General features: G+C 31.2%; 3 protein-coding genes, 1 long non-coding RNA gene and 1 other non-coding gene across 5 annotated transcripts; 4 read left to right on the top strand and 1 right to left on the bottom strand.

Annotated features, from left to right (window-relative positions):
• The first annotated feature begins 2,232 nt into the window (after positions 1 to 2,232).
• On the top strand, positions 2,233 to 5,270 carry LOC101211432 (flavonol 7-O-beta-glucosyltransferase UGT74F1). The gene is made up of 3 exons (XM_031881800.1): positions 2,233 to 3,082; positions 3,166 to 3,438; positions 4,607 to 5,270. The coding sequence occupies exons 1-3, from the start codon at positions 2,273 to 2,275 to the stop codon at positions 5,054 to 5,056; spliced, it is 1,533 nt and encodes a 510-aa protein (XP_031737660.1). The 5' UTR covers positions 2,233 to 2,272; the 3' UTR covers positions 5,057 to 5,270.
• Positions 5,271 to 8,524: 3,254 nt separating this feature from the next.
• LOC116402618 lies at positions 8,525 to 10,480 on the top strand. The gene is made up of 3 exons (XR_004215063.1): positions 8,525 to 8,857; positions 8,970 to 9,038; positions 9,197 to 10,480. It is a non-coding gene; the product is annotated as an uncharacterized LOC116402618 (long non-coding RNA).
• A 2,360-nt stretch (positions 10,481 to 12,840) lies between these two features.
• Positions 12,841 to 17,662, top strand: LOC101216808 (UDP-glycosyltransferase 74G1). Its single transcript, XM_004144351.3, has 3 exons — positions 12,841 to 13,769; positions 14,693 to 14,962; positions 17,002 to 17,662. The coding sequence occupies exons 1-3, from the start codon at positions 13,098 to 13,100 to the stop codon at positions 17,464 to 17,466; spliced, it is 1,407 nt and encodes a 468-aa protein (XP_004144399.1). The 5' UTR covers positions 12,841 to 13,097; the 3' UTR covers positions 17,467 to 17,662.
• An 830-nt stretch (positions 17,663 to 18,492) lies between these two features.
• On the top strand, positions 18,493 to 18,702 carry LOC116402988. Its single transcript, XR_004215719.1, has one exon. It is a non-coding gene; the product is annotated as a small nucleolar RNA U3 (small nucleolar RNA).
• Positions 18,703 to 23,134: 4,432 nt separating this feature from the next.
• Positions 23,135 to 25,229, bottom strand: LOC101216572 (pentatricopeptide repeat-containing protein At3g25210, mitochondrial). The gene has a single exon (XM_004144350.3). The coding sequence runs from the start codon at positions 25,151 to 25,153 to the stop codon at positions 23,972 to 23,974; it is 1,182 nt and encodes a 393-aa protein (XP_004144398.1). The 5' UTR covers positions 25,154 to 25,229; the 3' UTR covers positions 23,135 to 23,971.
• Between the last annotated feature and the right edge of the window lie 713 nt (positions 25,230 to 25,942).

Genomic DNA, 25,942 nt, shown 5'->3' with positions numbered 1-25,942 from the left:
TCGAAAAACATTTAGAGTTGAACTTGTGGATAATGCATAGTTATATTGTTTGGATTTTGAATTTTTGTAAATAAATCTACATTCAATACGTTTACGTGTGTTTTTGTAAATAAAATTTATATCATGATGCACATGTAGTCGATCGATTATCTGTTTTTCACTTCATTCATATACATTTTCCAGATGATCACTGGCGAGAATACATTGAAATCTCTTTCAATATGTTTTATATGTGTTTCTGTTTAAATTTTGGGCAAACTTTATCCCTAGACCAAACGAGATTTTAACATGGAGATAAATTTTGTCATAAAACTCGGTCTAACTCAAGGTCACCTTCCATCGAGATTTAAACATAAAATCATGTGTTTTTCGTTATAGTGGATTTCGAGAGAAGTTTGGCCTGAGTTTTAATAACCTAAAGCCTTCTATGTTTTTCATCTTAGGTGATCTCGAGGAAACTTTGGCTCGAATTTTAATAATCAATGCCTTCTATTTTTCATCTCGATGGAATTTTGGCTTAAGTTTTAATTAACCTAAACCCTTATGTTTTTCATCCCGAATGATCATGAGAAAATTTAGACTCAAATTTTAATAACCTAAAGCCAAGTTTTTCATCTTGGGCGATCTTGGATAAACTTTGGTTTTGGAATTTAATAATATAAAACCTTATGTTTTTCATCTGAGGAAAACTTTGGCCCAAGTTTTAATAACCTAAAGGGTATTGTTGTTGGTTGACTTGTTTTCTTTATTCCATTCATTGTGTTTGGTGTTAATATTATATATAACCAACTTTCTCATTAGTTACATCTTTTCAATCTTCTTTTAATCTATTTATACTACCAATTAAATAGATTAAAACACAATATTTACTTTGAAAAGTGGAAATTTGACGAAATTATAAAAGTAAATGTTTTTTCATTACAATAAGGCTTTATTAATCCATAGTTGTATTATTAATTGTCTATGCAATAGGGGAATGTTATATGGAATTAGGGTTAAAAAAGAGGAGCGGGTTACATCGTATTCAAAATATTTACAATAATAAATCCTATAGTCACCCGTCAATCAACCATCCACCATGAAAACATTCTAGTATAACACACTTCCAGTCAATTTACTCAATCTATCACAATATCAGTTGAACGTATAACAACTAGTTAGACAATCAAGCTATTTATACAAGTACATTGTTCATATTTGACAACCACATATTCGACAACCACACTCTACATTTGTCATCATATCTATACCTATATATATCGGTCAACCATAGTATACATTTATCATTATATCTTACTTTTATATACACCAATCAACTTTAGAGGTATTCATAAGTCAACACATTTCAAACTTATTAAGGAGTCTAGTAGTAGAAACCCTTTACCTTATCATTACCTGAGATCCTTAATCGAACTAAAGTCCAACGAAAAAACATAAAAATAAGGATAGGAAATTCGATTATTTTCACAATACTTTCTTCCATTTAATTTCCTCAAAAAAAACTTCTACACTTATCCAAGTATTAGCGAATTGAGCTCCAACTAAATTTAAATTTGCTGTGAACTCGTGGAATTCAAGCACTACTTTCAATACCTTCAATGATCGAACAACAATTCAAATAATTAATCCAAAACACTTGAATTAGTTATGAAACTACTATGAACCCAACTTAAATTTTAACAACAAAAACTTCGACGATTCAAGCAAGACAGAGGCAGCGGCACACAAACCTAAACGAAAAAGATCGTAGAAACAGATCAAAGTGTGAGTCGGCTTGCGATTCGCGGCTGGGAGACGAAGAGTCGCACGGCAGAACAACGATGCGACGTGACCTTCGGCAGGGAGACTGTGCGCGAATGAAGCTTGAGGTTCGACTTGATGTTGAACAAAATGTGACGTGCGTGGGCAGTTGACAGAGGTAATCGAACAGAGAAGAAAAGAAGAGAGGGGAGGGGTGGCGATGTTAATTGATTTTTGTTATTTTTTCGATGAAAGTCTCTTTTAGATGTTAATTGACATTTATTTATGGTTTATTTTCATAAATATAATAAAAATATCAAAATGTTAACAACCAACCATTTTTTTAAAATATTGCAGGTTTGTCATTCCTTTCCATATTCTTTAATAAATTTATATTAAATAGTGGATGAATACATTTGAGATGAATATGGATGTAGGACCAAACAAACATAAGTCTAACTATTATGGTGAATAAAATGATGATTCTCAACAAAAACAAAAATGAAAAGATTGCTCCATCCTAATATAAAATATGAAGTTGAAGTTAGAGTTTAGATTGCTCCATCCTAATTGTCAACAACAAAAACCAACAAATATAATCCATAGCTATATTAAGTCTTTAGCTGCTCTCCATTTTCTCCCTTCACTCAGAGAGAGAGAGAGAGAGAGAGAGATAAGTGTTTCCATTCCAATGGGGGACGCCACTGACAGAGACCACCCTACACCTCATATCCTCATCGTCACCTACCCATCGCAGGGCCACATCAATCCAATGCTTCAATTCTCAAAGCACCTATACAAACGAGGTCTCAAAATCACCCTCATCTTAACCAATTTCATCGCTCGCGTTTCTCACTCCCTTCCTCCTTTCCCCATCCTCACCATCTCCGATGGTTACGACCACGGCGGTTTCGCCTCTGCCGAGTCCGCCCAAACCTACCTCGATTCCTTCCGCCGATTCGGTTCTCAGTCGCTGCGGGAGCTTCTCCGCCACCTTTCCTCCTCTGCTTCCCCTGCCGATTGTCTCATCTACGACAGCTTCCTCCCTTGGGTTCTGGATGTTGCAAACGAGCTCCAGATTGCTACGGCGGTGTTCTTCACCCAATCGTGCGCTGTCGCTAACATTTATTACCACGTTCATAAAGGATTAATCGATTTACCACTTCCGAATAGAGAAATAGAGATTCCTGGGTTGCCGTTAATGAAACCGGCGGAATTTCCGTCGTTTATTTATCAACTAGGAACATATCCTGCATATTACGATCTGCTTGTGAATCAGTATGCGAATGTTGATAAAGCCGATTGGATTCTGTGCAATACGTTTGAGGAGTTGGAGCGAGAGGTAAGAAGAAGTTGGTTACTGAAATGGGCGAAATCGAGTTCGAATATTGGAGTAATTTGGTTGAAATGATGATTGATTTGTAGGTTTTGGAGTATTTGAAGAAAATATGGCCGTCGATTAGAGCGATCGGACCGAGCATTCCTTCAGGATACTTGGACGGGAGGATTGAAGGGGACAGAGAGTACGGGATGAGTATCTTAGATCTGGATGGCGATGTTAGTCGGAAGTGGCTTGAGGGCCGCCGGAAAGGGTCGGTGGTTTATGTGTCGTTTGGGAGTATAGGGAAGGTAGCGGCGGAGCAAATGGAGGAGATGGCCGGATGTTTAAAGAGCATTGATCGGCAATTTCTATGGGTGGTAATCTCAAAATTATTATTCTATTTCCCCCTTTTTTCTAAAAGTAATATTATTTCTTTATTAAAATAGAATTTGGTATTCCAACACATACTTAACCCCACATTTTTTAATTTTTTATTCACATCACAAAATATAATTTAATACAATTATCATATTTTGTTTCCATTTCAATTGATAACTCAATCTTAAAATGAGTTGAGTTAGTATGATATATCTTTTATTTATCAAATTTTAGATCGTGATCAAATTCATGAACAACAATTAGGAATACTTTTTATTTTTATTTACATTTTATTTATCTATACTACTCCAAAGAATGTCTTCTTTTAATTGTTATTCTAAAAAAATAAAAGAAAAAAATGTCCACATTTATTCTAGGAATGATTATTGGTTATAATATTTTTTTAAAAAAATGGTATGAAAGCAGATTATTTAAAATTTTAAAATTACACAAAATCTCTCACATATGAATTCAACTGTGTATAGTTCAAACAAAGACATATGAAATTAGACAAAACAACTATGCACTTTTAACACAAACAAGTTATAATTGAATTGTAATGATTGATATTTCAAACGATTATTTATAGCTACAATTAATTTTAGTAGTAAACTTTTTGTTTCTATTTTATAACGTTTACTAAGACTTTAGGAATAATGTTTTTTTTTGGAAAGTAACGACAAAATGAAGGTAGTTAGAAAAGAAAATATACAAATTGGGTGTACAAAACTATTTTTAAAAAATAGATTAGTTTGAGATTTGGAAGAAAATGGTATATAGAACACAACTTCCATTTATGTAGTCACAAATATTTTGACTAGTTTGACAGTCTTCAGCCATGTGAAGTGTAATAGTTTAAAACAAAACTAATTCTCTAAATTAACCCATATGATACTTTTTAGATTTGAAATTTGGACTCTAAGAGAAAGAATAATATCAATGATATTGAATAATAGTGAGCTCTGGAACTTCAAATCTATATATTATGAGTATTCTGCATACAACACATGTGTTAAATATAACTAAAACAAAATTTAAAAAAAAAAACCATTAATTATATAGACTTTTGGAATCTTTTTGAATTCATGTATTATGTCAATCAAATACTATACGAACCATTGAATTCTTTTGATTTGAGACTTTTGAAGGCGGGGTTTCAAATTGCAGGTGAGACCATCAGAGGTGGTGAAACTTCCAAAGAATTTTATGGTAGAAACGGAGGAAAAAGGACTAGTGGTTTCGTGGTGTCAACAATTGGAGGTTCTAACGCACGAAGCAATTGGATGTTTCGTGACACACTGTGGTTGGAACTCCACATTGGAGGGAGTTAGTTTGGGAGTTCCGATGGTCACAGTGCCTGGATGGACTGACCAAACAACAAACGCTAAGTTCATCACCGATGTCTGGAAAGTAGGTCTCAAAGCTCTTGCTAACAGCGACGGAGTTGTGAAACGAGAAGTTCTATTGCAGTGCATCGAGGAAGTGATGGTTGGAGAAAGAGGCAGTGAGATTAGACAAAATGCCACCATATGGAAGACGATGACCCAAAACACATTTGAGTCTGGCGGAAGCTTCAACGGAGTTGTCGATGAATTTCTTGCTAAAATGGTTAGATGAAATGTTCTTTTCTTTTTTTTATCCTTGTACTAATTATTTTCATTTTTGAAAATAGGAGGATGAAAATGTACCAAAATCTAAAATTTACTTAAGCACACCTATATTTTGTTTCCAAATTAGCTTGCCACCACACCCATTTAGTCTAACTTTTGTTTAAATTTTATAGTTTTGCTTGTTCGAGACCTTTTTAAACACAATCTTAAAAACTTATTTTCATTATGGACTCAATAAATTTATTCTATAAACACCGCAATAAATATGAGCTTTGGTAACACAAAATATTCCTTGCAAATTCTACTTTTTCGTAGCAAACAATTTTTAGCATAAAAAATATTCTATCATATGCACTTGTCTCCCAAGGGGTCGGTGATAGTTTTCTGCAACGATTTATCGTAAATTTTTCACCGTGCAACGAATTGATAAACGTCGCATATTCATGTGACGAATAAGGAACATTGCATTATGTGACATTGTGCCGTTTGTTGCATAGTACGATGTTTTGTAATTTATCACATTATGTAACACCTCATTAAGCACTATCTCTTAGTGGGTTAGGTGTGATTATCTCAAGCGTCCACTTAAACTCACTAGTGTTAGTGGGATTATCCAACAAAATGTTGGTTTTTTTCACTAATTTTAGTTAAAGGGTAAAATGGTCTTTTGTTAATTTAGTTAAAGTTAAACTTTGACTTTTCAAACCAAAAAGTCAACATTTTGAATTTTTTTTCCTTCTTGCTAATTTTGACCTTTTGAACATGAATTCATGTTCTTTTTTTCCAAAATTCAAATCACATTTGAATATTAAGCAAATCAAAAGTCATCAATTTGACTTTTTATAACTTTGACAATTTTCATCATTTATGAGCTTTCAAATATGAATTTGTTTTCATATTCTTGATATACAAATCATACTTTAATAGAAAGCTCTGTATCTTATCCAAATAACTGATAGCTATATCAACCAATTCGAATTAATCATATATATTGTTCTAATTATTCCATATAAGCTAGTAGAGGAACCTAATGGACCTATAGATCATGAATTCAAACGATCTAAAATTAGTTGGCTAGACTCTTTAAATTGAGTCTATCAACATTCGTTAACTGACGGATCATTCCATTAAAGTCTCGTAGTTGCACTCCCTCTCACCATAGATATAATTATGTCCATCTGATATAACCATGATTGGTAAGTTAATCATTCACCAGTTATTCGTTATCTTGGCTACTAAGTCAAAATATTGTTTTACTCTAAAGATCACATCTTGTTCCTTAAGTCTCATTGATCCTCTAATGAACAATTGGTTTTTGGTTAAACCTATAAATTATATCCCTCTTAAACCAACAAGAGGGTGGGGCCCTTGTTCAAGACTTGGATTTAGTACTTAAGAGAACAACCTATCTACTGAACCTATAAAGGGCATGAGTGAATTCCATCTTGCACCATATGTCTCTGACTGTCCACTCAATCTCACCCCTAAGTTGGGAAGGTTATAGATCCAGTGCTAATGAGCTGCCCTCGCCTATGAAGATTTAAAGATAATCACGTGTGAATAAGAGTTCATAGTTAGCTTAGGATTCAGATCAAGTTATCTAGGTAATCAATAGAAAGATATAGTCACTTTTAGACAGTAAAATGACTATTTCATGGTTTAGTCTTATGTAAACTCTTTAAATATGATGCCCCGCGTCTTCATGAACAAATTCATAATTACATCATTTGTACAAATTACAAAGCGAACTGTATCCAAAGTGTTACCAGAATAAGGTGTCCAGTCGTATTCGTACTACAAACTGTTTAGACTATATACTCGAACTTAACCCATGGTTATATCTATACATAAAGTTCAAGTTTACACAAGATAACCTTGAGACCTTAGTTTATTGGATTCAAGAATATAAAATTTTCACTTACAACTCTTTAATATAACCACTATATTTGAAAAACAGAATATGGTTACAAACTACGAGTTTTAGAACATAAAATCCAACAAAAAGAACTTGCGTCTTTATTGGAACGAGTCTGAATCTACAAAAAAAATTTTTCAAGAAACTCATCATATTCTTATTCAAAGAAATTTTCATATAATTGGAAAATATGTCACCATCATTCTTCCACACCAGTAGTATGAAAATTGATGTATCCATAACATTAGTTTGTATGCTAAGTGAAAATATCATGGAAACTACTATACTAAATAAACTTAAACTTAAGTAGACTTGTTTCAACTTTACGTTTTCCTTCAAGCTCATATTTTCGTGCAATATCATATATTAGTGAAAATGTGTTTAGTCTAGCCTATCAATTTTTGTGTACAGCTAATCGTATACAATTTTTTGTTGTTTTATCCTGAGGACATCGTGGTACCTTTAAAACTGCTTGCTCAAACATGGGTAGAGTTGCAAAACGTCTTAAAGAGAGCGACCTTCGACACTTATCCGTTAACAAATTTTTGTTTTCCAGTTTTTCATTATTGACAGTTAGTTGTTGCTTCCAATTGTTGACGATTATAGATTCTTACAACAACAATTTTAAGACGAATTCATCTACTTTGATTCGATGTTATGTTTTTCAAACTCAACCACCCATTTTATTTTGAAGGGGCGAATTTCAAAAGGTGGAGAAATTTTTCCTTTTTCTTTGACTTAATGGCTACAATTCACTTCACATTATATTTTCTAAACTCAACCGTTCATTTTGTTTTGAATGGGTGAATTTCAAAAGATGGAGATAAAAAGATTTTTCTTCTTCTTTCTAACTGTCAAGAAGGTTATTGATGCTTGTAACATATAAAAAATGAGGTTCTAGAGAAAAATCCCACCAACGAACAAACCAAGGTGACTATCAACTAGAAGACATATTTTTTATGAAAAAATTATATTAAATGGATTCATTCGTGAGCTATATGATTATTATAGCACAATGAAGACAGTGAAAATACTTTGTGATGCCCAATGAAAAAATGACATCGAGGAGGCTAGATCAAACAAATACATTGTTGGCCGTTACCTGAGATTTCACATGACGAATTACAGATTAGTGGAGTTTAAGTCCCATGAAATGCAAAAAATATCCCATGGAATAAACTGCGAAGTTATTGATAACTTGTAGAAATACGAGTTATTATAGGTTTTTATAAAGAATAGTGAAGCATATACACGATATAAAGAAGGATAGTGCATAACAGAATAGGTTGAAATTAGATAAAACTTCACCATATACGCGATAGTTGCTTTTGCTTTTCCTTTTTTAGAACAAACCTTCACCATTTGCTTGATCTATTTTCTGTGAATTGAGCTCTAGTTTTCTAGTTTTTATTGCTATAATAACATCGTCTGTGGTGATTGTTTGCCTTCCATATTTGAGAACCATCTTTACTTCTTTGTATGTTTATGGAAGTGAGTTGAGTAGAATAAATGATTCATTTTCATCATTAATCTTGTCTCCCAATTCTTTGAAATCTGAAGACAACTTCTTGAATTCTCCAAGATTTTCTATCAAAGATTTGTTGCCATCCATCTTGAAGGTAAAGAACATCTCCCTTACGTATACATGGTTAGGTAGATCTTTGGACTTATAAATTTTATCCAATTTTGTCTACATTTCATAAGTTGTTTCTTCATCAATGACTTCCCTAAAAACATTTGTCACTTATGTTTAAAACTATGGCACCATAGGCTACATTCTCCATAGTTTCTTTGTCTTCTTGAGTCATTGTTTTAGGTAGCTTTTTTGGATCCTTGAGGGCTTTCAATGTCTTTTGTTGGTCAACTATGGCTTTGATCTTGGCTTTCCATAAGGTAAAATCTCCCTTACCATCAAACTTTTTAATATCATACCTTGCTAATGCCATCTTTGAGTTTCTTGAAATCAAGAATGTGATTCATGGAGTTGTCTTGAATCTTTCTGTAGGCTCTGATACCAATTTGTAAGGGAAGCTACGTGTATGGACACAAAGAAACCACCTATTTGCATGCAATGGTAGGTTTTCTCTCCATTTGTCTTTTAGTTTCCCTTTCTTTTCACTTTGCGTGTAGATATTGATAACATAAGATTAAAGAATTCGTCTCCAGGACTTTCTTCTTATTTCTTTCTTTATTATATTTTTCTGGGTTCTGTTCTTTGGAGCTTTCTTTTAGAAGATGGTGAGATGAAGAGAAGATGAAGAGAGGAAGAAGGAGAAGATGAACACACAGGATTTTAGAGTGGTTCAGCAAGTGCCTATGTCTACTGTGCTTGAGAGTAAGATATTATTTCAGTTTTTTTTTTTTTGTTATCATCAAATATCATAGTGATATATGGTATTTGTAAACTTTTCTATGACTCTTAGTTAAAACTCTAGTTAAATTAAAAGTTAAAACTAACAAAGGATAAACTGTTTTAGTAAAGGGTCTCCCACAAATGGTTTGGTTCCAAATTTGAAACCAAAACATTTTCGGTTTCTGTGGTTCAACCCTATTAAGAACTGTCTTTTCAGTTTGTTCCATGGTTTGGCCCAAAATTAGATTGAACCGAACCATGTAGACCTGTACCTCCTAAAAGACTCACTTGATATACATGGTATACTACTAATATATACCTTTTACACTCGATATTCTTGATACCATTGATATATTACTTATACTGCTAAAAATATGTCAAGATATTTAAGGGGTTGTTTGCCCCTCAAATTAGCTGGAGGTAAACTAATCTAATACTAGGATTATGGTTTCCCTAATTTATCTCACTCATCTTTCTCTTTTCTTGCTACAGACAATTGTACTTATTCTCCACTCATTTCCTTTATCATTGTTCTTCATTCTCCATTTCTCCTTTGTCATTGTTCCTCACTCCCCCCTCTTTTATTCTCTCTACTTTCTCCATCTTTTCCTTCTTCGAATTGCTTATCTCCCTCTATTTTTTTCTGTTTACTTTCTGTCTTTCGCTTCTTCGAATCGTTCATCTCCATCTTGAATCGTTGGCCAAATCGTTGGCTATTTTATACCTCCCTCTTGCTGCTCCTATGGAAACCCCAAAACGATTGTTAATTTTTGAAATTTCTATCGTTGGTGTTCATACCATGGTGGATTCAAAGAATGGTAGGGTTTTGGCTTTGGTTTAAGCAGGGTTTAGGGGAAGCGAGCACGGTAGGAATGCAAGGTCCATCACTTCTTAGTTTGTATCCCAAACAATTATCGATGATGAGGTCGATAATTTGTGAAATTTATTTTTCTCTGTTGTTATATTTTCTGCCATTTGTTGTTTTTGTGATGCCAATGATAAGTTTTTTTTTTTCTTCTGAAAAATACTTCATTTCATTTTTGTGTATTTTATTGATTTTTCAGATGTTGGTAATTCATTCATTTTGAGTGTTCTGTGCTTTGGGGATTTTGATCAATGGATCGATATTTTATATTTGAATTCAATTTTCTTTCCTTCATCAATTCAAGTTTTTCATTAGTGCTCGAAAATATGTTCAACTTTAGATTTACGTTTGAATTAATATATGATCTCGACTAGAAAAATTCTTTCGTGTTGAATTGATAAATTATATTAAAATGATCTAATGTGGTTATATTTCTATCATAGTTTATCGTACAATATATGATCTTCGCTTACTTCAATTTTGTCGTTTGATTTGTGATTTGTTCTACAATAATTTGTTCATCTTGTTTGACATTTTTTCCTAGAGGCACTTGCAAAAATAGCAAAACAAATTATAATGATTAAGTTCATAGCACACACTTTTATTATTTGCAAAAATGGTAAAAATGAAGCTCAGTCCACACATCAAGAGGTAAAATGCCACAAATGCCCTCGTTACTAATATACGTCTGATACACCTAATATACCCTCTGATACACATGATACTTCTTAATACACCTGATACATATTATTGATACACTTGATGCACTTGATATTTTTTTATACACTCGATACCTTTTGATACACACCTGAAACACTACCTAATATATGTTTGATACACCTGATATACTATAGATACATTTAGTATTCTTCACTTATACAATTGATTGATTAAGTGCACTTGATATGCTTGAAGCTCTACTTATATAATTGATATACTATTGATATACACTTATAAACTTGATTCATATACTTGATAATGATTCACTTTACTGATATACTTTAACAATATATTGTGTTGATATACTTGATAATGATACACTGAGTTACATCATTCATATACTTAATAATATTCTAATGAATTGCATAAAATTTGAAAAAATGAAAAATCACGTAATAAGTATATTAACCAACTAATACATATAATATAAGTGTATCACAACACTGATATACGAAATTGAGACAAAGTAAAACCAAAAAATTAATGTAAAAAAATAAAACAAAATCATTTGGAATCATATTCAACTCAAAATACACATCGAAGAAAGTAAAAAAAAAAAAACAATCACAAATGAAATTAAATTACTTCGATCAACAATCATTATATTATATTTCATATTGCAATTATTGTACTATTTATATTTTAAAATTAAGATTAAGACAAAAAGAATAAATAATTTTTCTAGCATAAGAATAAACAAATAATTATGACCTTAAAAGTGATAAAATAAATAAATAATGAGTAGAACATTAAGAATAGAAAGATAAATAAGTGATTGACGAGTAGTTTAGGAATAATAACAAATTTAAGATGGAGAAATGAAAATTTTGCCATATTTGCAAAATTCTAAAACAATGTACTAAAATTGCTATATCATATTCTCAAAATGCTATCCCATGTAATTTCCCTAATTCTAACCCTTATCTCACGTGAATTTTAAAATTGACTCTACCCTTCCATTTCCTGAGGTACGACCCTCTATTTCCGATATCTAACGTAAAAAGTAAAGGACCTTAGTGCTAAAAATTAAACCCCTTTCACTTAATATGTTTGAGTTTCACCACTTTTCCACAATCTTTTTAACCATTTGTGTATCCCTATATATTGTAATGATTTTGTTTTTTTTTTTTTACGTTTCGAAAGTTATTTTTAAAATAAATATTAGTAGTTTTCATTAAAACTAATGAGATATTTTTTTCTTTTGCATTTTAAAAGTTTAATATATTTTAAGGGTTCTTCAAAAATAAAACAAAGCACAAAAACTATACCTTATAGAACAATTTTAAAAAAAGAAAAAGGTCAAGATCCACAACGTGAAATAACAAAAATATTCCTACTATTAATCGGTCACCGGTCTAAATGATCTTGTACTAGTTGTATATGATCTTGTACCCTTATATCAAGTCTAAACAATTTTGTACCATTGTACATAGTCTAAATGATTTTATATCAAATTTAAATGATTTTGTACCAAATCAAAACGATTTATTAATGATAGTGATCTGTCTCTGTCTATTTGGAATAGACAACCGATTGTTTAGATATTGGTACGCGATCGTTTATTAGATCATGTAGCAATATTATTTAAATCTAATTCCAAGAAGAAAAACAAAGATGAGAAATGAAGAAGAAGGAAGAAATTGTGGAAGAGAAAATGAAAAATTGGTAAATATTTACCTAAATAATCATAATATTGTAATTAAAGAAGAAATTAATAATACGAAAAGAAGAAAAATAAATAGCAAATAAAAATAAAAAGAAGTGAAAAAACGTTTGATGCAAGAGGAAATATGAAATTTATAAAAGTAGTAGACACCTTTTTGAATAATTGAGTTATTTTTTCTTCTTTTCTTTTTGGTAATGGTTTGTCTTATTGGTGATGCACAAAATAAAAAGAGACCATCTAACTTCCATAGTCACCAAGTGTCCTACGGAACTTCAAATTCAAATTTAAAGAACACAAAGAAAACTCAGAAAAGTAGTGCCAAATTTGGAGTACCATAAATTAATATATTATTTGATCATTGTGAATGTTACTCATTTTATTTTTATTTTTCTTTGAGATTATCTTTTCCATGTTATCACGTCAATTATACGTGTTTGTATTTATTACCAAGAAAGAGAAACCACATTTTATCCTATAAACTATCAAATATCCAGAGCGTTGGAAAGAATAAAGCTTGAGGACCATTTCCATGGCTGACGGAGACAGTAAAATGGTCGACAATGGTAAAAGAGTTCATATTCTAGTGGTAACATACCCAGCTCAAGGCCACATAAATCCTCTTTTACAATTCTCCAAACGCCTCCACCACAAAGGCGCCGCCGTCACCTTCGTAATCACTAAATACCTTTACAACAACAGCCCCGCCGCCGACAACCCTCCGCCCTTCCCCGTGGAGACCTTCTCCGACGATCATGACGACGGAGGATTTCTCTCCGCCGTTTCCGTCCCTGACTACCACCAACGGCTGGAGCGCGTCGGGTCGGAGACAGTCCGAGATCTGATCAGGCGACTGGAGGAGGGAGGGCGGCGCATCGACGCGGTGATGTATGACGGATTTATGCCGTGGGTATTGGAGGTGGCGAAGGAATGGGGGCTGAAGACGGCGGTTTATTTCACACAGATGTGCGGCGTCAACAACATTTACTTCCATATTTACAAAGGGGAAATTAAGCTTCCATTGGGAGTGGAGGAGGAGATTAGGATGGGGGGAATGCCGGCACTGAGGGCGGAGGAAATGCCGTCGTTTGTAAAAGATGTGAAATCGTGTCCGGGGTTTTTGGCTACGGTGGTTAATCAGTTTCGGAACATTGAGGAAGCCGATTGGTTACTTTGCAATAGTTTCTATGAACAAGAACAACAGGTTATCTCTCTGCCTAACTTATATTTATCTCTTTCCTTTTGCCCTTTTTCTTTTTCTTTTAAAATTATATTTTTAAAATTACAATAATACCACTCTATTTTCGATATCCTTTTTAGAATATGTTTAATTTAGAGTGAAAATACGTTTGATGGAACGTTTTGATTGTAACATCTAACATCCAATATTCTTTTAGACTCCATTTTATTCTCTAATTCTTTCTCCTTTTTGTGCATTAATTACTTCCTATTTTACATTTTCAAAACTTTTAAACTACAAAAGGATAAGTGGTTAATCAAATTTTTGTTCTACATCATTTTATATACTTGTTTTTCTTCAATATTTTGAAGAAAAAAAAAACTATTAATCTACTTTTTCAAAACATTTATGAAAGTTAGGAATAAGTTTGTAATGTTTAAAGTATATAGTTCTTTTTTAAATTTTTTAAATATGTCATAATTTTTTTTGGGTGTTTTCTTTTGAAAATATAACCATATCTTTTTATTACAAAATATACTTCAAATTGTAAAAGCTATTTTTAAAATTGTAATAATAGTAACATTTGATGGTAATTTCTCTTTTGAAAAGATAAGTACAGTTTGAGAAAGAATTTGAAATCAAAATCTTTCGTCTTTACAAAAATACCATCTTAGTTGAGTTTTAATTTTAAAGGTGAAAATTGATTTCTCAACCTATATAAATAGTAATACGTAGGTGGATTAATTTAAGAATTGAATTGTGTGGAGGATTAGTTTGTAAGCATGGTAAAATAACAATTCATGAAGTTGGTTTTTTGTTTTTTTAAACAAACCAACAATTGTAAAACATATATAGCTTTTTCTACAAATGTCTTCTCTTTTCCTCACTTAGTTCACTTGGCTCAATCTCCTTTTTCTATCTTTTCATTTTCTGGGGACAATGTTCAGGTGTTAGAGTGGATGGAGAAGGAATGGAGGATGAAGACGGTCGGACCAAACATACCGTCAATGTATGCCGATAGGCAAATTCACGATGATAGGGAGTATGGATTCAACTTCTTCAAACCCATTGACGAGGCTTGTCGAAAATGGCTCGACAATCGTCAGAAAGCGTCGGTGGTGTTCGTGGCATTTGGGAGTTTTTCAACTTTGAGCATTGAGCAGATGGAGGAATTGGCTTGGGGTTTGGCACAAACCAATTGTTTCTTCCTGTGGGTGGTAAGCTTTATCCTAAACCTTATGCAAATTTATTCAGTCATATCTTTTATAATAGTTTTCTAAAAATGAAGTTTGGTGTGAAAGAAAAATAATCTAATTTTTTAAATGGTAAAACTAATATTTATATTTATCAGTTTATATAGACAATATCACTATATAGATAATAATAAAATTTTGCTATATTATAAATATTTTGGTTCATCTCATCCTACTTAAATAATTGAAAGCGTGGATTTTATAGATTTTTAGTTTTACGTTAAGGAAGCTTTTAATAAGCTTATAAACATTTTATTTTTCTTTGATAAAAATTGAATATTGTATCTAGTTAAATTTTTTGTCAAATAAATAGTTTATATGAATTGATTTGAGAAAAAAAAAACTATATATAAAGATTTTCAAAAATAGCAAATCTCTATATCTTGTTTAAGTTTTTATTTTATATTTTGTAAATAATTTTAATATTTTATCATTCACACTATAATTAAAAATAATTATTTTAATTAAATTTTTTTATTAAAGTTATTTAAAATATATCCCAAAATGGTAACTTAAAGTATAAGAGTACATTACAAATTTACATGTTTCCTCAAATAAAATAAGTGGATAGTTTTGGAAGGTCATGGGGTGGAGTTTAGGAAATTGTTTAGGGATAGTTGTAAATTTAGCAATTAGATTTGAAATAATTAAGTATATAAGAGCATTTTAAAGAATTTGTAGATATAGACAAATTTATCAAATTCTATTAATGAAAGAAATCTATCACCGGTAGATAACTGATAGACCATACAAGTCTATCAACGATAGTTTTGCTATATTTACAAATTTTTTAAAATATCAATATATTTTAAATTATTATTCATTAAATGATCATCAATTACAAATATCCAATTGTTTAAACAAATAAAATTCCTTACAAGTTGGTGAAACATAATATAAACCACCGTCAGAAACACATCGTTACCCTCAACTCATATATCCCAAAGAGAGGAGACAAAAGAAAAGGGTTGCGCTCTTCGCCTTCCCAAGGCTTAGCTTGTCCTTGGGAATCTTTTTTCCTTTTTAATAAAAAACAAACTTCATTATTATTTCTATTTCTATTTTTATTTATTTTAAAAGCACTAAAATATTTTGGGAAACTTTCAATCCTATCTCTTAATTTTGTAGTTTTTATCTTTAAGTATATTAATTTAAATTTTGAACTAATAAATTTGTATAGACTCTAAACTTAAACTAGTAATTGTATCAATTTAAACTCTAAATTTTTACAAATGTTTTAATTTAAACTTTAAATTTATATGGTGACAATTTAAATTCTTTTTGTGTTTTACTTGGATACACTTATGAAAATTGAGACTTTTATTTTATGAAAGTTTAAGGTATGAATTGATGCAACTATTAGTTTAGGGTTAAATGAATACAATACTTAAAGTTTAGGTTTAAATTGATATTATTACTAGTTTAAATATATGAGTCGATATTCGTTCTAAAAACTATTGTAAGATTTCTACAATAAATATTTAATAATTATCTAATAACATGTTAAATAATCAATAAAGGTAGTAGGTACCATAATAATGCTAAAATTTTCTCCTTTAGTACTTGAAAACTTTATCTTTCTTGTTTGTTTAAGGTCATTTGGATTGAGAAAAATGATGTAAGAATAAGGATGGTAATTATGTTGTGTGACAATTAGATTGGAAGCCAATTTAGATTGAGCATACTAAACCCTAAATCCTAAACCCGAAAAAGTGAAGTGTAAAATTAAATTTCTTTTAAATTTTAAAATTTAATGGATACAAATTATAGGTTTGAACTAAATCTAAAAACTGTTTTTATAACAAATAATTTTTATTTATTATGAAAAGATTGAAAAAAAAGTGATTGTGAACAATTTTCTTAAACTACCCTAGACCTGCAAACATTGTGTTATTAGCACACATGTACATCAATCGAACTCACGTATGTGAATCGATTTGTGTTTGTTTGTCTTAGTATATATAAATAAAAGTAGGACAAAGTTAATGGTAGAATTGGGACAGGTAAGGGATCCAGAGGTGGCGAAGGTTCCAATAAAGTTTGTAGAGGCAACAATGGAGAAAGGGCTAATAGTTCCTTGGTGTCTTCAATTAGAAGTTTTATCTCATGAATCAATAGGTTGTTTTGTCACACATAGCGGTTGGAATTCAACACTCGAGGCTCTAACCATTGGCGTTCCAATGGTTGCAATGCCACAGTGGACAGATCAAACTGTTAATGCCAAGTTTGTAATGGATGTTTGGAAGACGGGACTTAGAGCTTTTCCTGACCCTACTGGAATCGTGCGACGAATGACGATCGCCAATTGTATATTGAAGATAATGGATGATAACGTTGGAGGAAAGGAGATTAGAAAAAATGCTGCTAAATGGGGAGCATTAGCAAGACAGGCGGTGAATCAAGGTGGAAGTTCAGATCGAAATGTTGATGAGTTTCTTACCCAACTAGCTTCTGGTTTAAATATTTAATAGAAATGAAAATGAATAGAGTTTGTGTTTGAATTTGTCAAAATTGAATTATTTCCTTTATTACAAATTCAATCGCATACAAACGTGTTAGTCCTAAATGATTTGTAGTCACCATGTTGGAGATAAACATTTATCAAAGTGGATATCAACATAATAATTGTGTTTGGTTACGTTTGAGACTATTATTTTATTTCAACTTTAGGTTTTTCTCTTCCTATTTTTATTATATACGGTTTCTTAAATATGATATTTTGTCCACCACGTAATTTAACCAAACTTAATTTTTAATTCGTGCACGGTTAGACTATTTAAATCATACATTTGTAATTGTGACGTAAAAAAATTAAGACATTAATGATTCGTTTAATAACATTTATGTAATATATTTGAAGAAGAAAATTGTTACAACATTTTTGTGTTTTTGTGACTTACTGTAACATCAGTTGATTGTCTAATATATGTCAATTAATTTTAAGATTGAACACAAATCCTATCAAAGATATAGTTTATCCATATCCAAATTCTATCATCTAACACTTTGAACTATATTTACAATTGTCCGAAATTGAATTGATTAATAGTTTTTCTAACTTCTATCAATTGAAATGTATGGTTCTAATAAAAAATTGAAATTACATCTCATGCGCTTGTTTGAATTAAATTCACTCCATAACTTCTTTCCAATTATACTCCATAAAACAAAATTTTAAATTATTTAGAGAATAATTCTTCATATAAATTTGAAACTAATAGTTAGAGTAACTTCACAAGTATTCATTAGTTGAATTGATATAAATTTACCCTTATTTTCTTTTTTTTTTTTCTTAGTATAACATTTTTTTTTTATCATTTTATTCAAGTCCAAGAGAATTACGATTCTAATAATTGAATTAGATTTAATAACAATAATGAAAAAGAACTCTCTTTCGGCCTAATTGCAAGTGCCTATACCATAAGAATGTCCCATATTGAAAATATAGGATAAGACTATGCACTATTTAAACGAAAAGATGATGGTGAAGGGGCACGACCTTACTTGAACAGGATCTGTTCTATAGGTTGTACATCTGTGTCCTTGAGTTCTAGGGAGACAAGAACCAAAGTCTGGTGGATGAATAGCTACCCTGTGGCTAGAGCGTGATTAACGGTTCAACAGATCTTGGTCTGGCGACTGTAGAGGATCGTTCTTGGCAGGCTTCAACTTGCTGGGATGGCCACAAGGTGGTCTGACAGACTAAAAACAATTTTTTAGCCTCTTTCAATTTATTCTTCTGCTTGGGGCTAATTTTTCTAGACGTTTTTTGTTTTCTGTTTTCTGTGTTGTGGTTTGAATTTCTGTGGTCAATATTGTGTTTTTGTGTGAAGAGATTTAAAGAATGGGGACTCGGATGGTGGGTATTTGGTTTATTTAGCCTCTTTCAATTTATTCTTCTGCTTGGGGCTAATTTTTCTAGACGTTCTTTTGTTTTTTGTTTTCTGTTTTCTGTGCTATGGTTTGAATTTCTGTGAGTTGGTATATTGTGTTTTTGTGTGAAGAGATTTAAAGAATGGGGACTCGGATGGTGGGTATTTGGTTTATGCTCACAAGGTGTTTGATGATATGTCTATAAAATTTGAGGTTATTTCTTAAAAGATATTTTCTCTACTTTTTGTCTTCCTTGGGTTTGGATTTCTGCTACTATCCTCTATCGTGTTTACGTGCAAAATGGGGAATTTTACTTAGATGCTGGGCATTTGGTTTTTGCTCCTAAGGGATTTGAAAAATGAGAGACTTCAGATGGTGAGTATTTGATTTAAGCTCGCAAGGTGTTTGATGATATGTCTAAAAAATCAGAGACCAATTCTTAAGGTGTTTTGTTTATTGCCTAGTTTTATGTGTTCCTTGTCTGAGGTTTGGATTTCTTCTGCTAACATATGTTGTTTGTGTGAAGAGATATGAAAGATGGAGGATTTTACTTAGATGAGTGGGTATGGTTTTTGCTCCTAAAGTGTTTCTCCAAAACAAATTCTTGAGTTGCTTTTGTTCTTCTAGTAATAGAAAATAGTAGGAACCATTCACATCCCATAACATTACAACAGCCATATCCTTATCGGTGCATGAATTCCCAAGAACTCCATCTTTTTCCTCACTCCCTTCATTTATGCAAATCCATATCTCACCTCAAGCAAATCCATGGCATAAGATTTTGCAATTATTATTATTTGTTTCTCTAAATGATGATTGAATATAAATTTTTTACTTTCAATGCAGTTTCTTTATTTCTCTCTCTCTCTTTTTAAAATGATTTTACAAGGGTATTGATCCTACTGATCCCCACATGTTGAGGACGATGAAGAAGAAAAACAGACCATGTGCTCTTGAGTTTCAAGTAGTTAGTAGTTTTCTATAAGTTTTTTTTTTTTTTTCACTTTTAAATTTTATTAAATATAAATGTAGGTCAATAAGTTAAGCTGTAAATACAAACTATTAATAAAATAATAACATTTTAGGGCTTACAAATTGCTTTCAATTTTTATAAGGTAGGTTAATTTCTTTCTCTTTTTTCTAATTTTTAGCTCCTATTTTTTTTGTCCAAAAAAAATCTTCTTGGAAAAAAATACATACTATCTAATTCTAGATTTTTGAAAATAAATATATAGAGAAGAATAGTAAAAAATAGCAAATTTGATAAAAATATTTATAAGATATATCAAAATTTTAGATTTTATCAATAATAGACACTGATATTCTTCTATATTTATATTGATAGACATTGATAAAAATTATTCATTTCTATAGTTGATAGGATCTAAAATTTTGATATTATTTGTAAATATTTTAGTTTATTTTATTATATTTAAAAATGTTTCAACTATCTAAATTTAAAATATTTTTTGGAAAAAAAAAACCATCTACCCTTATTTTTATTCATACACGCATAATTTTCTATTTTATAAAAACATATCTTAATTTTATGAAAAAGAAAATCACATTTTATTCGTAATCGTTCACTTGAAAAAGGACTAAAATACTAATATTTTACGAGTTTTTTTAAAAATATAACAAATCGACAAAATATTTAGACGATATAAAATAATTTCAAAAATGGAAAACACTCACCATGAGAAATACTAAAAATGTATGTGATTAATTGGCATCTAGTGCATAATATATTTGCGATTTTTTAAAGATATTTTTGTTCACAGTCCTTTAGATTTGATCGCTTAAATTTGAGTAGCTAAATCTAAATGACTTTTTTCATAATTTTTTAATACACCATCGATTTGAATGTTTAAATTTGGTTAACCAAATCTCAATGATTTTTTCAATATTTTTTTTGTACACGATTGTTTATATTTGAAACACAATCATTTATATTTGAAAAACAATAGTTTATGTTTGAAAAATAATCGTTTTGATTTGAAAAACGATCTTTTAGATTTGGAACATGATTGTTTTTATTTGGCTACCCAAATTTAAACAATTTTTTAAAGATTAGTTTTACGTTTAGATTTGGCTATTTTGGTATACGATCATTTGGCTATCCAATATCCAATCATTTGACAATATATACTATTTCATATATAGAATATTACAATAACGGTGACACATATCTTTTGATCATTTTCTATTATGTATGGACAAAAATGTAGCATATTCTCGGTGCATTTTAAACAATTCCTTTAATTGCATATTAGTTTCATTACTATTATATACCACTCCATATTATAATTTTGTTATATGATTTACTAGATATATACACCTGTATATTTACCGTCATAAATAAGTTTTGTCACATATGGTTCTATTATTTCTTGTCAGGTATGACCAAAATTGCTATATTTTTTTATGGTTTTTTTCAATAGTTTTGATAACTACATCAGTTGATTGATCTAAAATGATTAGAATTTGATCTAAAATGAAATTCAAGAGACGTGTTAGATGTGGTCATTATAGACGTTTTGGCCATAACTGATAGAGATGCAAGATTTTCTTATTTGAACTAGTTTTTCTTTTTCTTTTTAGATTTTTATTACATCCTTTCATACCTTTATTTCAAATATTCATATTTCAAATATTTTTCATAATTTACTTCCATATAATTCACATATATACCAAAAAAAATACATTCCCATCAATATGTTTCTTCATGTATACAACTTCTATTATTTCATCTGTAACTACACTATCCCTAAACATAAGATATACATTGTATTATCTTATATACATATTATACATAAGCAAACGTAACATATTCTCCCCATTCAAAAAGCTTCTCATCAAACTCTCTTAATCTTCAATTCTTTTATAAACTTCTATGCAAACATACTCAATCTTCCCTCTCCATCTCTCTCTCTCCATTCTTTCTTTTTGTTTTGCATTATTTTTATTTATTTCATCTGATTATAGTATATATTGAATAATACGATCTATATTTTAATATATTAATTTGTTCATATTTTAATATCAATTTGTTCATAAAAGATGGACCGACAAGAAAATGAATAGGTTACGATTTAGAAAATTAAAAAAAAAAAAATTCTTCTTCAAATATGTTGAATATTGATTATATTTTCTTTCCAAAAGACGTCAAATAATAGAAAATTGAGAGGAATATAAGCGATAAAAAAAATAACATCGACGATCAACTGATACAGTGATCTTTCGAAATAATTGAAGAAAATTTAAAGTTGGTAATAATTTTATATTTAATAGTCGAAATATATTAGATTATATTGAGTATATTCAAAATAACATCATTTATGTATTATCGAATATATGAAGTATATATGTAACAAATCACAGAAAACATATGCATTATCCAGTAGTATATATATAAGAATTTAAAAAAATTGATCAAATACTATATATACAGTAGAATATAAACGTAGTAAGAAAAAATCACAAAACATTATTGAATATATGCACGACTATATATGTAACAAATCACAAAACATAAATGAATTACTCAATAACATAAGAAAAAAAAATTAAATGATTAAATGAATATATAATCTGTGTATATATTGATATATATACGTAATAAAAAAAACAACATGAAAAGAAAAATATATGTATTATTGAATATATGCATTAGTATTTACGTTACAAATCACAAAATATAAATTTATTATTCAATGGTAAACCATAGTATATACAAATGATTTGGACGTTTTATAAAAAATTCTATGTCAAACACGACAGTAAAATGAACTAAATAATAAAAAATTAAACAAAATAGAAAAACATGATTAATATATATGCTACGAAACGGAATGACAAATTTTAAATATACATATATACGCTACGAAATAGAAAAAGAAAGAATATACAAAACGAAAGGAAAAAAAAGACTAACCATATATATTCTATAGGAAATGTAAAGAGAAAAACAAAGCAATTTTTTGAAATACAAATCGAAGAAGAAAGCCAACACGAAAGAAAATAACAAAATTGAAGGAAGAGAAAGAGAAAGTGGTCGCCGGTATCAGAATAAATTTCACACATTAATGATGAAAATAATAATATGCAATTATATTAAATTATTCTATATTAGAAAATATTTTATGTTATATTGAATTAATAAACTATTTAAGCTATACATTAATTAATAACATAAATAAAAAAGCTATCATTTAGATAATTTAATTATGGAAACAATTTGAATTTAATTTAAAAAATCCTATATAATTCAAATTTCAAAAATCTTATATAATTAATAATATAGATAAGTTATAATTATCCTTAAAATTTCATCTAGATTTAGGTCCTTTCTCTAAATCTCTCTTACCATTATTAAGATGGTTGGTGAAAACCAGGCAATAACAATGGAGGCCTTATTCCTTGAAGATGATCTAAAATGGTTACGCTGTAGCTACCTCCCCGTTCAGGAAATCTTTTCTTGAAGAAACCCATCTTCGGCTGCCTCAAACCGTGCTCGCACTGGTATTAAAAGGCGCTCTACTTCCACCTTAGATCCTGCCCTTCCTTACTCTAAAGACGCTGCAAAACACCAAAGATCCAATGTGAGAATTTGGTTGTACATGCACCACCATACATCAAATCCAATACTTCGTAATAACAAGAGCACAGAATCAAAATTGATGTCCCTATAACGCTTTCCCAGTGGCTTCTTGCTTCTTTTGGATTCCGAATGTCGATTGATTCAGTTCAGAAGAAAGCACGCATAATCCAAACGCCCAAGAGTTGCAGCAGTGTAGGGTGTGAGCCTTCCATTACCAAACCTCCACCTACTAGAGCTTGAGGGTTCTACAAGCATCCATAACCAGTCAATTTAACGCGTAGTCCATTTGAGCTAGAACCACAAGAAGTCAGAATAATGGAATCCTCTCTTCAACATTTCACTTCTAATCAAGCTAAATAGATAGTGAAATCTTAAAGGTTCAGTAACAAAATTCATTCCAGTATTCAGAAGACTTACTCAAGATCTAATCCTAAATGGTTAACATGCATAGAACCAAGCAAAGAAATTCAATGGAATATGCTGAGGACAATCCTCATAAACTAATCTCTACCAACAGTGTGCAGTCCATTTAATAGAGTCTTGAATGTTTTCTCATTCATCAGTTTATCCCTCTTCCTCAATTCATCAAGCAAATCAAATGCTTCACTATCCCGTCCTTCCCGACATAATCCTTCTAACAAGGTTCTGTAAGTAAGCAAATCCGGTGCCATGGAATTACACAACATATCAAAACAAATCTCAATAGCTTCCTCAAATCTGCGTTCCATTGCTAGACTACAAATCAAAATCATATAAGTACTGCTGCTAGGAATCAAGCCTCTAACTCTCATTTCCTTGTAAAATTCCAACCCTTGTTCAACTCGTCCTTTCTCACACAACCCTTTTGCAATGTAGCCATAAGTATACGAATTCGGTTGGCAAGCATACAACCCCATTTCTCGAAAAACCCGAATCGCTTCATCAACTTCAAGACACTTAGAATATGCTTTAATGATCATGTTCAACACAAAAGTATCGGGAATCACACCCGACGATTTCATTTGCTTCGTTAACGAACGAACCGAATGTAAATAAACATAAGAAACACTCAACTTATTGAACCTCCTAAGCAGTGAATTGAACAGCATTGCATAAGTTTCAAGCGTGGGTTTACAGTCATCAGATTTCCACATCTTTTTGTACACATCAAAAGCTCGATTAAACCGACATTTCCGGGCACAGCAGAACCTAATCACGGAATTGTAAAGCGGCACACTCATTTCACAAGCACCAGCAATTACCTCTTCAACTAGGGTTTCAGCGAGGTGGCATCTCCGGCGGTAAATTAGGATCTTAATGATTGTTAGATAGGTTAAATGGTTGTGTTTGTAGCCGCGCTGCTGCGCCGTCCACCGGAAAAGGTCGAGGGCGAGATCGGGGTCGGATTGGGCTTGTAGAGCCTCGTTGACGTCGGAAGGGGAGAAACCGGGCTTGAGCTTCTGAACCCATGATTCGAATTGCTTCTCGAGAGGAGTTTGGGTTCGAACTTTTGGGATAGGGAGATTGAGGTTGTCGGAGTTTTGAGGAGGAAGAAGAGCGGATGAAGGTGGGGACAGGGAGCAGAGAAAACGGTGGTGGAGATGGGATGGAAGAATGGGGTTGAGAAGTGATTGAAATGGTGATGAAAAGAGATGAGGTCTGCGGCAAGATGAGAGAATCGGGCGGAGAAATTTGCTGAGCATGGTGTGACGGCGGTGGAAGATGACGGGAAAAATGGATGGTGGAGGGTGGGTTATGTGTTAATTGAGAGATTTAGAGGGATGAAATTGAAAATATGGGTTTTGAACCATTGCCAATGTTGGGCTTTGGGTTTTGTTGGGCTGTGGCCCAATTGGATGGGTGGTTTGGGATCATTGAGGTACTCTTTTTTATGGGTGGTGGAAGAGTTATAGATATCATGCATGTGTTTGCATGGAGGAGAAGTTACCTGCTATATGAAATTTTGAATTAGGTGGCTTTCAAATTTAAATGTAACCGTTTCAACTTTTATAACCATTATAAACTAAAAACAGAAGGAAAAAAAAAACTATACAACTCTAAATCCAACCCAACCCAATTCATAATGGAATCACTTTTTTATAACCATGGGTTGGATTGGATTGGGTTGGGTTAGAAACTAGATTCGGGTTACTCACGTTGCTAAACCAAATAATTCAAAAATATGAGTTGGGTTGAAAATGTTTTTCAATCCAACCCAATTCGATTTCACCCCTAGTGTGTAGGTATTTTGCTTAGTCAGAACGCCTTCTTTATTTAGCTTGTGAACATGTCAAAACACCTACTAGTCCAAATGCCTAATGATTAATTCGTGTATTTGTTAACTTGCCTAGTAAAAAATAATGCTTTCTACAAAATAGAAAAAAAGTTAGAATATCATGGCTGAGTCGCAGACCTTGCTCTTTTTAATATGTTTCACGACTTTGCTCCTTTGTGCAAATAGATTGTTATTGCCTCGTCGTATTAAGGATAAA

This window comes from Cucumis sativus, chromosome 3 (genome assembly GCF_000004075.3).
Source record: "Cucumis sativus cultivar 9930 chromosome 3, Cucumber_9930_V3, whole genome shotgun sequence".
Lineage (NCBI taxonomy): Eukaryota > Viridiplantae > Streptophyta > Magnoliopsida > Cucurbitales > Cucurbitaceae > Cucumis > Cucumis sativus.
This window is presented reverse-complemented; position numbering and strand designations above follow the sequence as displayed.